Source organism: Neolamprologus brichardi, chromosome 7 (genome assembly GCF_056152115.1).
Source record: "Neolamprologus brichardi isolate AB-2024 chromosome 7, ASM5615211v1, whole genome shotgun sequence".
Lineage (NCBI taxonomy): Eukaryota > Metazoa > Chordata > Actinopteri > Cichliformes > Cichlidae > Neolamprologus > Neolamprologus brichardi.
The window spans coordinates 3,643,924-3,658,233 of record NC_142110.1 but is presented as its reverse complement, the minus strand read 5'-3'; the positions used below and the strand labels follow the sequence as shown (position 1 = coordinate 3,658,233).

The window sequence follows — 14,310 nt, the reverse complement described above, 5'->3', positions numbered from 1 at the left end:
TGTATCATGTTTGTTTCCTCCCTTTTATGTTTCGTCTGCCCCAAGTCTGTTTATGTCCCTCACGCACTGGCGTTCAAGAGATCGTATGCCACAAAGGTAGTATCACATACATTCCCGCTGATAACCCTCCTGCACCCCGTCTCGCCTTCCTGCACACGTGCCAGTTTACTTCCATAACACGCTGCGTAGGCCTGGCCTAAAGCTAATCGTTGTTCTGTCTGGATGCATGCGACAGTTGGACAGCAACGCTCGCTCGCTCACTGCTGAATATCCACTCTGTTATAACACGACGTTTCCAATAGCGCTCTCTTTTCTGGTCACCGTGATACCTCTGCATCTGTTGACACCCCAGGCTGTTCCTCTGTGACTGGTATGAGATTAATCTGTCACTGCGGCACTGTATTTACTCCAGCGTGGATACTGGAGGACCTTTTCACATGTTTTCACTCAGTACTGTTTTCTCTTTCTGCCGTTTTGCGCTAGCTTAAATGCTCATCCTTACAGCGGAAACATCTGTTTTTTGTCACATGTATTTATCTATTGTGGAGGATTATAACAGAGCTTGCAGCAAAGTTTATACGAAGTATGTTTCACACTGTGTTTTATGCAAGCATAACTTTTCTAGCCCCCGAGAGTCCAGTAGATGACCGATGAAGCTTTAAATAGCATTAGCCACTTTCCTGTTATCTCCTCTCCCTGTTAGAAGATCCAGAAAGTTCCCCTCAGCTAGTCTGAGCGCTCAGCACCTCATGGAGCCACCTACACACATTAGGACCTTGTGGATGAGACTTTTCTGATTTGCGTTTTGTTATTCCACACAGAAAACCTACACGGAGGAAGAGCTTAATGCCAAGCTGACGCGTAGAGTCCAAAAAGCTGCACGACGACAGGCCAAGCAGGAGGAACTGAAGCGGCTCCACAGAGCCCAGGTTTGTCCTTTCTTCTTTTAATAATAATAATAATAATAATAATAATAATGGATTGGATTTATATAGCGCTTTTCAAGGCACCCAAAGCGCTTTACAATGCCACTATTCATTCACTCTCGCATTCACACACTGGTGGAGGCAGCTACGGTTGAGCCCGGGGATCGAACCGGCGACCTTCCAGTTACAGATACGCTTCCCAACCCCCTGAGCCACGGTCGCCCCCATAAAGACTGTTTTTCTAATTTAATTTGGGAATTCAGTTTCCTGCGTTCTTCCTCTAACTTAAAAAAGTTCCCCTGGTGCTTTTTACCATTTGGTCACTCCTAATGTTTTGAGCTGAGGCCAGATTCATCCATCGTGATTGATGTTGTAACTGCAGTCAGACTCCGTCCCCCTGACTCAGCACTAAGCTCTCTTTTCTCCTGGAGCTGTCATTTGCTCGCCTCAGTTTTGCTTCCCTTTACTGGCTATTTGCAGGACCCCACAGGACTTCTTCTATTTCAGCTCCCAATTCTGTGTGGTACAGATAAACCCAACACCTGACAGAAGCTGTTACAGGAGATTCGAGAGGGGGGAAAAAACATTTTCACACAATTTGTGTGCTATAAAGCATCAAAAGTTTCAAATTAAAACAAAAAAAACAACAACTTATTTTTCTAAGAATGAGTCCAGTTATAAATCAAGACACAGAGAAGACGACAAGCGACTGAAATCTGCACGTTTTCTTGGGGTTTGTCCCATGTGGCTGTAGGCGTTAAATATAGTTGTCGTCGCCACTTCTGACATTTATATTTCAACAGAGTAAACAGCCGCATCGACTGAGCCCGTGTGGGTTTAGGGGGGATTTCTAATTACTGTTAGTTAGTTATCACCCTGTGCATTTATGATACTGATGTGCCTCTGCTGCTGATCGTCTCCTCAGATCATCCAGAGGCAGTTGGAGCAGGTGGAGGAGAAGCAGAGGCAGCTGGAAGAGAGGGGCGTAGCTGTGGAGAAAGCTTTGAGAGGAGAAGCAGGTAATAACTCGTCAGTCATACTTACATATATCGATTTTTTTTCATTCAGTTTGGCTTCCTATGCGCTCGTGCATTTTTAATATCGCGTATTAGACGCCTCACTTGTTAATTTTTTACAAGTACTTTGCCGTAAGATCTTGGTCATAAAAGCTGCTCACCAGAGGCCACGTTTTTATCTTTACGCAATATGAGTTCAGAGTTTTCTAGAGCTCCAAAGGGAATAGTAATAACAACCGCCAGGGTTACGTAACTCAGCAAACCTGTCCCTCTGCGCTCATTCGATTGTGCTGAAATGCGTGTGCGTTTACCATTTATTCACTTGTGCCGAAGCATAATTCAGCACATGATTTTGCATGCAGGAAAAACACATTTATTTCTCCAAAGTAATAATCCCGAATTGTTTCCGACAAGGGACTATCACAGACGATGTACTTCCGAAATGAGAACTAAATAATTTCTTCGAGAGCAGCGCAATTTTTTCTAAGCGTGAATTGTGCTCAGTAGTAATAATATAATATTTACATGATGTAGATTTGCATGAGGATAAAGTACGAAGGTCGACGTTGCAGCATTGAAATGATATTCCAGCCTAGTGCACTTTATGGTGAAGTTAATGGAATGAAATGAAAACTTTAATCATGCAAATGCATGCATCTAGACACACGGAGCATTAATTTCAGTCGCCGACCAAATGACTGTTTTACTTTACCATCCGCTGTTTATCCAGTTTGCTGTCTGAGTATGTTTTAACGTGTTAATACTCTACTCTCTTAAAGGATTGTATAAAGGTACTTGTACATTACCCAAACAGCACAAAAGAAGATCAGGTATTAGATTTTACTGTAGTTTTCTTAATTTTCTTTCTCCCTTTCCTTTTGATTAATCACACATGAAACTGTTACATAGGGTCCATCTGTGGTGACGCACCGCAACAGTTCTCCATCTCCGAACATGTCGATATGTGTTCGTCCATAACGTGTCTGCCATCATCAGTCCGAGCTGCATGCGAACGAGGAGAATGCGTGTGTCCCCCTCCCCGACATAGATTGGTGTCTGCTCATTCTGGATGTGTTTCGTGTCTCTCACTGCCTCTCCAGTCAATACTCGGATCACGTTAGATTTTCTAAATGCAATCAGAATGTAAGAAATCAAATTCGGATTGGTTTGCAGCCCGACAACTTTGTTATTGGAATCATTTCTGCAAACATTTGCTGTGGTTGGATGACTTGATACAGATATTTCTTGAGATCTTGTCTTATCTTTTTTTTCAATTTACTTATTTTTTTTGCTGCATTGGGATAATGCTGCATAACAGCAATCCTGCTCTGCTTCCAGCTTATCTGCTCCACCTAAAGATCTCAGCACACGTAGATTTAATTGTACATAAGTGGAGAGCTAGTTCTTCTTTTCTGCTCAAATCAATACTAGGGCTGCCACAAACGATTATTTTGATAGTTGACTAGTCACAGATTATTTTTGCGATTAGTCACTAATCAGATCATCATCCATTGGACATAAAACGTACAGCTTATTGCACCAGCAGCATCTGATCTTATATAACTATCATTAGCTTACAGCTTTAAGTGTTTAAGGTATGTGCTAACTAAAAATAAAGACAAGATGATAGTTTATTAAATTTTAATGAAATTTGCAGATTGTTTCAGTGAAGTTTAATAAACTCCTTGCTATCTAAAATATAACAGGACACCGGAGTATATTCTAGAGCATCTCATGCTTCTGATAATCAGCTGTCTGCTTGACGTTTATTCAGCTGTGTAAAAACTATAACTTTAATCTCAGCCAAACCGATTTACTCAGGAACAAATAAAATACTAAAAAAAAGCCAAACAATAACATTTTTAAGTTATCTAAGTGACTTATATATCATGTTTAACCTGAGTAGCGAAAGACGGCGGTGGGTTTGAAAACGATCAGCGGGAGTCCGGTGTTCTCACGGCTCTAGTGAGCCTTGCTCCCGGCTAACTATCGAGCTAGCGGGTAACAGACGTCTCCGAAAACGTCGGAGCGCTTTTGAAAATATGTGGTGTCTTGATAAACTGAGCAGATATTTGAGGTTTACACAGCTACATTCTCGCCTGAAAATATGTTAAACGTTTATTTTGTGACCCAGAAAGAATAATAAGAGTAATATTAAAACTAACTAGCTGCCGCCATTGTTGTGAACTGAGCTGGGCTGCGCTATGAATTCTGGGACAGCTTCTTCTTCTTCGGGGTTTAACGGCAGCTGGCATCCTTGTACATGCAGTGCTGCCATCTTCTGTTTCAGTCCGTTATTACACTCTTAAATCCTACTACTTATTCCTGCGTCTTTTGTGATCTTACAAAGCTTCAAACGACGCGTCGACTATTAAATCAGTCGTCGACGACTTTGATAGTCGACGTAATCGTGACTAGTCGACTAATTGTGGCAGCCCTAATCAATACACATAAAAATGAAGCAATTTCCTCAACACGTCGACACACACAACAGAGCAAATATGCAGAATAACCCAGCAAACGGCAACACACCAAATCTATGCAGCAGTCTTTTATTATCATCTTTGGAAATATTCTGTTGCACAAAATGACTGCATTTGAATTGTGGTGAGTACTGATGGACTCTGTGTGTGTCTGTATGTTTCAGAGAACATGCATGACTTGCTTTTGTTGGGAGATTTCAGTGTGTGCGTGTTTGTGTGCCTAGTTTGGGGCTGTGTGAAGTAACTCCTATCTCTAATATATCCCTGTCGTTGTAGACTATTGGGGAGATTCTAATTACAGTGAAATCCTGGACTTGCATCTGGGCGGTATGTATTTCACATCTGTCGCTTTAAAACTAACCTAATGGCTAACCCAATCTGTCCTTCCTCCTCCCTGTTACCACTTGAGCTTTGTACCCCTCATATCCGCCGTGATTGGCTGGCTGGCTGGCTGGCTTTAAGCCACTGCGGTGCTCTCCTCCTTTACCCTCCCTCCCCTCCCCTCGCTTTCTCCTTTACTGGGTTTGTAGTTCAGACACTCTTTACATCAAACGGAGATCAGACACTTGGCCTCGTGCTGTTCTCTTAAGATTGTCTTTGATCTTTATAAACTTATGATGAATGAATGAATTAATAAGTAACTTTTATTTGTCACTCTGCTGCACGTAGACTGTTTGGCGCAGCACTGATGCAAACAGCGACGCACTGCAAAGAGTGATATTAGAGCAGCAGTATGCATTCATGCTTTTGCTGTGGATATCTCCAGCACATTAAAGTTCTGGTCTTCTGTTGCATATTCATTAAAACGTTTCATTTAGCAGATAGAATAATATACTGTTCATCAAATACAATCCTGGCGAGTAGCAGCAGGCCAGCTGAGTTCTACTTAAAGGCTGGGAACGTTGAATATTCTGTTCATGAGAAGAACAAAACCACCAATGCACTGATCCTCATATCCCTACATCGATATATTCAGTGTTATTTTTATGGGAGACATACAGGACAACTGTAAAACAGATTAATGTCTGTATTTGTTTTAAACTAATGATCTTTTTTCAGTAAAGCATCTCTTTTTAATTGGTACATATTTTCATTTCTAGTACAAATTTCTAAATCGATCTTTGTCAGTTGTCCTCTTTTACACCATTAGCTGGAAGGAAAACATGTTTGAAGCAACGCAGTTTGTAGATGAACTGAAAGAGTTTTGGCTTTCCTAATTTTAACAATAAGAGAGAAGAAATCCCAGCCTTGTATTTCAAGAAAGATATTACAAAAAAAAAAAAATCTGTGTCTTATTTCTATGTTTTATTGTCAACTGTCACGTTACATCTAAAGTTTACAGATGTCGCGTTTGTGACACTTTTGAGTCACCTCATCTCATCTAGTCATGTTCTGATCTTGCACATTGGAGCCTCAGACACCTGCCGACCACACACACATGTGTAACCTGTAACCCACCCTGGTTTGACTAAGGCTACGTTCACACTGCAGGCGAAAGCGCATCAAATCCGATTTTTTTGACCCTATACGACCCATATCTGATCATGGTCTGACAGTGTGAACGGCACAAATCCGATATTTTCAAATCCGATCTGGGTCACTTTCGTATGTGGTGCTGAATCCGATACATATCCGATGTTTTAGAAAGCGACTGCTGTTTGAACGGACGCATTAAATCCGTCTTTTACGTCACTGACACAAGACAGACACAATTATCAGCGCCGGAGAAGACATCGCAAACGCTTCCTGGCCATCCAGTGTAGATGTCAGTGAAGCTGTTGGGAAGACAACGTTGGAGAAACGTGAACATTTCATTTGTACTGTATAATCTGCAGATTCTGACAGAAATCTGCAACTATCCTTTGAAGCAGCGCTCCTCTAAAACAGCAATAAGGATAATTATTAGGTTATTTACATTATTATGTAAATAACAAAATAACTTAAAGCAAAAATTGGGAAACATAAAGTCCGAAGTCTTTATATTAAGGGCCATCAGTCAAACAATACTGTTGCTCTGGGTCTAAACAGAGCGCGTTGTGTGTGACACCTTCTTTTGCGCATGCAGCCGCTTTGAGCGTTCACACTAGAGCGCGTTTGCTGTCGCATTTTATTTGTAGTGTGAACGAGCAGACAAAAAAAATTGGATTTGATCAAAAAAATCGGAATTGAGCATCAAGACCTGCAGAGTGAACGTAGCCTAATACTAAACTCCTAGCCTGACTCTTAGCTTCGCCTCAGAACTCCTGCTGTAGTTCTGCACTGTAGTCCCAGCAATCTTTCTCATACCTGCTCAGTTGCATAACTCCCCAAAGTGTTTGTGTGTGTATGTGTGTGTGTGCACTAATGGGTAGTGCTGTAATCTTAAAACATTAGCTGCTGTGTATAAGCTGCGGCTGGAAAACTGTTCAATGCGTCGACTGTGTCTGTCGTGTCCACTGTTCTTTAGACTTGAATATGAGAGGAATGCATCTTTTTCACCTCACATCTGCTGTGAATTCGGTTTGTGAGAAACACGTGTTTGATTTTTAGTTATTTAGCGTAAATGGAGTTTCTCAGCACGAGGGAGAAAAATGAGCATTTCTTTATGCAGGGCTTCTCTGTGCTTTTGTGTCGCTGGTTGTCGCCACTCATCAAAAAGAAGATTGTGCAGAGTCATTTTGTTTTGGCACAAAGGTCACTCTGCAAGCGTCCGAGTTTCCCCTTCTAATTGGTTGACCAGAAGTCTAACAGGAGGCATGGTGTTTCATCACTTCCAATCCAGCTTGTTTTATTTGTTCTTTCTGAGCTAATTCAAATGAATGAACTTGAAACTGTTTTGGGTTTGTTGAATGTTTTGGGCTGGATGTGTCAAAAAAAACGCTTTTAGCTGCCTGATAATTTTCCATTAGTCCTCCGTCCTCGTGTTTGGTGGGTGATGAAGAACTGTGGCGCTTACACTGAATAGTGGGTTATACGGTTTGTGCTAGCAGATGAGACCTGCACGGAAAAAACAAAAAAGAGGAAAAATCTAAGGCTATGTCCACACGTACCCGGGTATTTTTGAAAATTTTTCTATGTGTTTGCACCTTTCGTCCACACGTAAACGGCGTTTTTGGTCACTGAAAACGGAGATTTTTAAAAACTCCGTTTTTGCATTTACGTGTGATCGAGAAACACGGAGAAAACGCAGCGTCAAAGATGTGCGCATTTTTTTGACGTCACACTGTGCGCCACGTTATTGTTTCGGTAAAATGAATTTCTACAATACTGTTAATTGTTCTCTCTGCAGTGTTTAAATACTTACATACACACACAGTTACTGTCCCTCCACACATACGACTCGGTTCTGCTTCTATGCCCCAGCTTTGTTTACTTTTTCCCACCGAGGCTTCTACACTTCTGATTGGCCAAAATTTCTACACGGATAGGAATATAGCGCCACCTGCTGCTTTGGCATGTCCTAGCAGCGTTTTCCTTCATTTCTGCCTTTATGTGTGGACGGGATTATTTTTTAAAAGGAAAACGGAAAATCTCAGTTTTCAAAAATGCCCGTGTACGTGTGGACATAGCCTAATATTAAAGCAGGTAATTTCCCCCCTTCTTCTTTCTGCTATTTTTATTAACTTTACTTAGAAATGTAATAATCAACTTTAATAATTATGAGCATAGATGAGGATTCATTGAACAAACGACACAATCCATAAGCACATTTGGATGATTTGGGGAAGCCATAAACATTTTATTAGGGCCTCGGTCTTTTTAAGTTGCAGTTTTCCTTCTTTTCTGTGATAGTCCCTTGTAGCACGTATTCAGCATTTCACTCTCTCACGTCTCCTCACCTTCCAACCTGAAAAACTTTGAGCCCTTACTATAGAAGATCCTGCATATTTGCTCCATTTTAAGTGAAATGTGCCTTACATTACACATATTTTCTAGTCTATATTTCAGGCGTTTATTAAGGTAACTTCCACTATCTGTAATCTTACGTTTTAAGAAAATCTTTTTAGTGGATGCAAATAAGAAGAAGAAAAACATCCTAATTTGCACTTGAGAAGAAGCTACACTTCAGAAGTCGCCACACCGGCAACAAATTACACAGGGTGGTCTAAACATGTAGTGTGTACAAGAAGAAGCGCTTTAAAGATGAAGCAATTATCTGCGTCTGCGAGTGGGATGGATTGATGAGCAGTAATGGGTTTTATAATGGGAATAAATCATTTATATATTATAAGCACTGGCTATGTGCGTGGTGTGTAGCGCACAGATATAGGGTGCTTTTACCTAATTGAAAGATCATCTGAAGAACTACACTCGCGAGATCAAACAGGATTATTTTCTCTTCCTATGCTCTAGATTTCCCCCCTCTTGTTTTCTGTTCTTATTTTATCCCACATTTTTCATTTCTCACACCACACAGCTGATCTCTTCCCACCTCCTCTCTCTAGGTGATTTGTCTGCTCCCTATCGCAGTGCTCCTGTCCCCTGTTGATTTTTCTCTTTGATATTTTCTTCCTCACCTCGAACCTCTCCATCCCCTTCCTCCTGCACCCTCTTTGTCCTCTACCCTGTTTGCCTCTGTCATGTCTGTTTTTTCTTCCTCCCACATTATTTCCTCCATTCTTACTATTTCTTACCTCCCCCTCCTAACGTGCCCACCTGCGTCACTCCCTCACGCTCTTTCCCCCTCTGTCTTGTGGAAGTTGAGCCCTTTGTGGGGATGCCTCGCCGAAGACCGCTCTCCTTCTGCCCCTGCTGTTCCCCTGAAGGTAACATAACCTCGCTGCATCTGCCGCCAGTTGTGGCAGGTTACCTGCAAGCGTAAGGATCTCCAGAAATGGGCTATGTCGTTGGTCCCCCCCCTTTGTCCTCCCAGCTTTTCCTAACTGTTTGTGTGACATTAGGCTCAGTAGGTTTCTCCAGAATATGAAGGAGCTCATCACGCTGAAGCTGATGTTGGGGAAAAATAATTTTGTTAGAAGTATACAGTGGTCCCTCGCTGTAACGCTGCTCACCTTTCGAAGCCTCGCTGTTTTAAAGATTTTTTTTTTTTGGGGGTTCAATTTTGCATTTTTGTTGTTTTTTTTCCAGCGTATTGTCTTCTGCGTCCTGATTGGTCTACAGCCAATTAGAGGTGGGAATCACCATACATCCCACGATATGATATTATCACAATACTTAACGCACGATACGATATTATTGCGATTTTTTTAAAAATATTTTGCGATATTCAGATTCTGTACATAAAGGTAAACTTTATCAATATTCATTTTCTCTAATATCAAAGTCTCACACTCAGTCTTTCTCTCATTTCAGTTTGATTGTTGACAAACTGAACGGTTTGTATTACAGTCTAGTCCAACTTAACTGAATCAACCATCTGGTACAATTATAGCTATTCTGAACTATGCAGTTTATGAAAACTATGCAGCCCCTTCAGCAACTGAAGAATTTGAAAGTAAATTAAAACAAAATATAATTTTACATTAAATAAAACAGTTTTAAACTTAATTAAAATAAAACATGTCTTAAATTAAAATAAGTAAACTGTCATGTTTATTGCTGTCATAAAAAAGTTAAACACATTTGGACAGTGAAGGAATGTCAGGATTCTTGCTCAGAAAAAGGATCAACATGCTCTGAAGTCAGAGCACAAAAACCTTTTTTGTAACAAAGTATCGATTTCTGCTGTCCCTGTATCGATACATTATTAGCAAACAAAATATCACGATGCTACACAGTATCAATTTTTCCCCCACCCCTACAGCCAATCTCGTGCCGTGTCTCCTGTACAGTACAGAATGCGTTCAGCTTGTCAAATGTACATAAATCTTCGATCGCTAGCAGCCTGTCTCTGAAGTGCTGTACGGTATATTTGTTTTCTCCCCAACGAACGCAACAATGTCGACGAAACGTTTTGCAACATCAAAGGCAGCAAAACCGCAGCTGCCTTTGGTTTCTTTCTTTAATACTGGACTTATTTTTCTACAAAGGTTTGAACTGTGAGAGTTTAAACAAGAGAGAAAAGTGTGAAAAGGTCCACGCCTGTCTCAGAAAAGTGTATAAAGTGTGTAGTGAAAGGTTTTACAGCCTTAAAACATCTATAATAATTGTAAAAAAATAAAATTGGCTACTTCGTGGATTTTACCTATCGTGGGACCACTGTATATCATTTTGGATAGTTTACCAGAACACATCTCTGCTCCTACTAGGGGGATCCCTCGAGTCCTGAACAGGTGTTTTACTGTGGGAGTGATTTAATATCAAGATTTAGCTTATAGCATACTTCTTTGCTAGCCGTAATGGCCGTAATAATGCCAAATCAGAAAAACAGAATATTGAAGACTGTGGTGCATTTTTCTTTTTTAAATAAAGAAATCACCTTTCAACCTATTTTAATACAATAATGTAGAAAGTTTAGACCAGCGGTCCCCAACCCCCGGGCCTCGGACCGGTACCGGTCCGTGAGTCGTTTGGTACCGGGCCGCGAGAGTTGAGGCTCAGGTGTGAAATGTATAGTTTTCAGGGTTTTTAGCGATTTTCAGCGTTATTTTGTTATCGTTTTTATCGTTAACTCGGTTTTCCTGGGTCTTTTCACGTGTGTTATGAATAAATCTTCTTTTTTTCGGTACCGGTACTAGTTTTATTTTGTTGTATTTATCCGCGACACCTTAAAGGCCGGTCCGTGAAAATATTGTCGGGCATAAACCGGTCCGTGGCGCAAAAAAGGTTGGGGACCGCTGGTTTAGACCATCTAAGCACTACTGCAGTAACTTAGTAACTACTCAGCCACAGCGTGACTCTAACCAGCATGTTTTGGTTGGATTTTCTGGCTTATCCTTTGATAAAATCTTTTCAATGTCATGCAATTATAAAATGTTCAAACTGAGCAATGACCACCTGATACCTGTCAGCAAGAACCTTGCATGGTGTGATGATTTGTTGTGAAATTCCAGCCTTATGTAGGTCTTAAACATGAGTGGGCCACGTGGTTTGGTTGTGCATTTTAACACTAGTCAGTGAAGCTTTCAATCCATGTGAAGAGGAAAAAAATCCCCCCAAAAAGAAAGGCATGTTGTTTTTGTCCTTGTTTCTTTTGTGACGGGAGCCTTGGCTGAAGGGTGGTGTCAGTGGAACAGACAGAAGTAGTTAAGGAAGAAGAAAAGCTCCCATTGTAGAATAGGTCTGGTAAATCAGGCTTCGTGTTTTTGTCTTCTCATGTTGCTTTGCTCTAAGTGTGAGCAGCTCTCCTCCAGCTCTGCCTCTCTCTCTGTCCCTTGTCTGTCAATTAGCAGCAGCCAGTGCCCGAGACCGCAGCCATGCTATTTATGTGTGTACGATGTTTTTTCTTTTCGTTGTGCAAGAGCCTCCTCTTCCCCAGCTAAGTACGTCACGCTGCATCAAGGTTCGCCTTCTGGTGTTTCATCAAGACCGCTTGGCTCCACCTGCTGCAGTCAGATAAATGAAAGGGTGCATCGCCCCAGCAGCAGACCTTTCCTAAGCATGCCCCATACACTGGTCTTCTCTGCATAGTCGAGTGGGACTACAGGAGAAGTGTGCAGCTGCTCTGCGCTCTGACTGCAATGCATGATGCCAGCAGCACTAAATATGCTCGTCTCTGTAGCAGGATGAATAGAGGGAACTTCTCTACTGGTCTCAGTGATAAGTCCTATAACACTTCAGTACGTTATTGAATATGTAAAGACTGCAGAATAATTCAACCTATTTTGTACCCGTAAAACCTGCATGAATAGGATCTGAAAGGATTTCATTTCAGCTGGTCGGTCGATATGTGGACAGGGGAAGATGAAATATTTCCATAGGTCCTTGGATTTATTTCTCTCTAATATCTTAACTATTGATTGGTAGACTTGTGATTTTTTTTATTATTGCTCACACTTGCAAAAAAACATATAGGAGTTGCTCAGAAAGTAGCTACGTCTGTCGAAAAGACCAAACTGGGTAACACAAACTCTCAGCTTCACAACAACAGGTATCGTCTGTATGCGTTTGTATGTGGATTGTGTGTGTTTCTATGTGCACACGTGCCAAATTCGAGTCCCGTAGCTTCTCCTCACCTTCTGAGTGCCATCGTTAGGTATGGCACGGCCAATCACGTTGATGTCGAATCCATTCTTCCACCTCACCATCCCTCTGTAAGGACATCCCGGCTTGGCTGTCATTGCATTGCCTGTGTCAGTCCTCGTCTGTGTGACATGAGTGTCGTGCCGCAGCCACCTGGAGTCTCACTGCTGCTCTGTGCTTCCTCCTTCCATCCAGGTATGGGTAAGAAAGACGATCCGAAACTAATGCAAGAGTGGTTCAAGCTGGTGCAGGAGAAAAATGCCCTAGTCCGCTACGAGTCCGAACTCATGATATTGTAAGTACATTCTTTTTTTTTTTTTTTCTTTTTTTTTTTTTTAGTCCTTTATTTATCCAGGTAACAAAATCTCATTGAGATTAAAAATCTCATTTCCAAGAGAGACCTGGCATCATGGCAACAAAAGTCACATACCACATAGGTATATAACATTAAAACAAATACAATATCCCATACCAACATGTGTAAAATATACAATAACAGATCAAATTAAGAGTACATTAAAAACAATCACACTGAGTAAAAGAGCTGTTCTCTCGTTCCTTTAAGACAGACTTAAACTCTCCCAAGGTAACCAAGTCTGATCATTTCAGTTCCTTCTGCAGATTATTCCAGGAAGCAGGGGCAGCGTATTTAAAAGCCTTTTTCCCCAATTCTTTTCTGATTTTTGGGACAATCAATTGTATGATTTTGTGCGAACGAAGGCTGTATTGGTTGTGGTTTTTACACATATAAACACATAAATAAGATGGAACCAGCCCAAGGAGAGATTTATAGATAAAGATCAACCAATGGGAGAGTCTGCGAATATGCAAAGATGGACATTTTGCAGCAGCATACAAAGAACAGTGATGTACACGATTTCCATAGCCAGTAATAAAACGTAAAGCACAATGGTGCACAGTATCCAACCTCTTTAGGTAGTGGGCAGGTGCATTCATAAAAAGCAGGTCACCATAATCCAAAAAGGTAAAAAGGTTGCACGAATCAAATGTTTTCTCACTTGGAGAGAGACACAGGATTGGTTTCTAAAAAAGTAACCTAGTTTTAGTTTAAACTTCGACACAAGCCTTTGAATGTGAGTCTTAAATGACAAATTCTGATCTATAATGATCCCTAGATACTTGTAAGATGTGACCATTTCAATTTCAGACCCTTGAATTGTTTTAATCTTAGGAGATGTAGCTAACAACTCTTTGCCATTTGAGAATAACATGAACTTGGATTTCTCTGGATTTAACACCAACTTAAGTTGAGTTAAATGGGACTGAACGACATCAAAGGCAGACTGCAGAAATTGAAGGGTTTGTGTTACTGAAAAGTGCACTGGAAAAACCCCCCAAATGTGTTAGCTGATTGGATACTTTTAATGTCCAAGATGCAAAACTTGGTTGTCACTGGTTCATATGTCAGCTTCTTCTTTTTATGTAGGTACATGTATGACGGCAAATTTCACTAATGTGCACTGTACAGATGGAAAACCGATCTTTAGAAGATGTCAGTAGTTGGCTGAGATGAGGTGAATTCAGTGGTTAATTTTAAGGGTACGTCTTATAAAGTGATTTATAGTAAGTGGATAATACAACGGGGCCATGACCAGACATCATCCAATTCCTTGGACTGTGATTGTTTTCAGTAGTTGGTGAGAAACTTCAGAGCAGTGACCAGAATAATAAATTATTATTATAAATTATAGGTTTGTAAATAACAGACCACGTCACTGTATTCTCACCAGCTGGTTCAGGGACTACAGTTTTAAAGGTATCCTTCTTTTCAGAAGTGACGTGCATGGATGAGAGGGTGGTGTG

General features: G+C 41.0%; 1 protein-coding gene across 9 annotated transcripts in view; it reads left to right on the top strand.

The window, feature by feature from the left end:
• The window catches only part of mical3a (microtubule associated monooxygenase, calponin and LIM domain containing 3a), a 93,532-nt gene that overhangs the window by 75,521 nt on the left and 3,701 nt on the right, over positions 1–14,310 (top strand). For 3 of the 9 annotated variants that reach the window (XM_087842848.1, XM_087842852.1, XM_087842856.1), the window contains 6 exons: positions 46–96; positions 822–929; positions 1,852–1,945; positions 2,722–2,772; positions 4,702–4,752; positions 12,682–12,781. In XM_087842848.1, the coding sequence (XP_087698974.1) occupies positions 46–96; positions 822–929; positions 1,852–1,945; positions 2,722–2,772; positions 4,702–4,752; positions 12,682–12,781 (455 nt within the window). Of the gene's footprint in view, positions 1–45; positions 97–821; positions 930–1,851; positions 1,946–2,721; positions 2,773–4,701; positions 4,753–9,104; positions 9,171–12,681; positions 12,782–14,310 lie in introns of all 9 variants that reach the window. The other 6 variants (XM_087842851.1, XM_087842850.1, XM_087842858.1 and 3 more) reach the window with 4 other exon arrangements.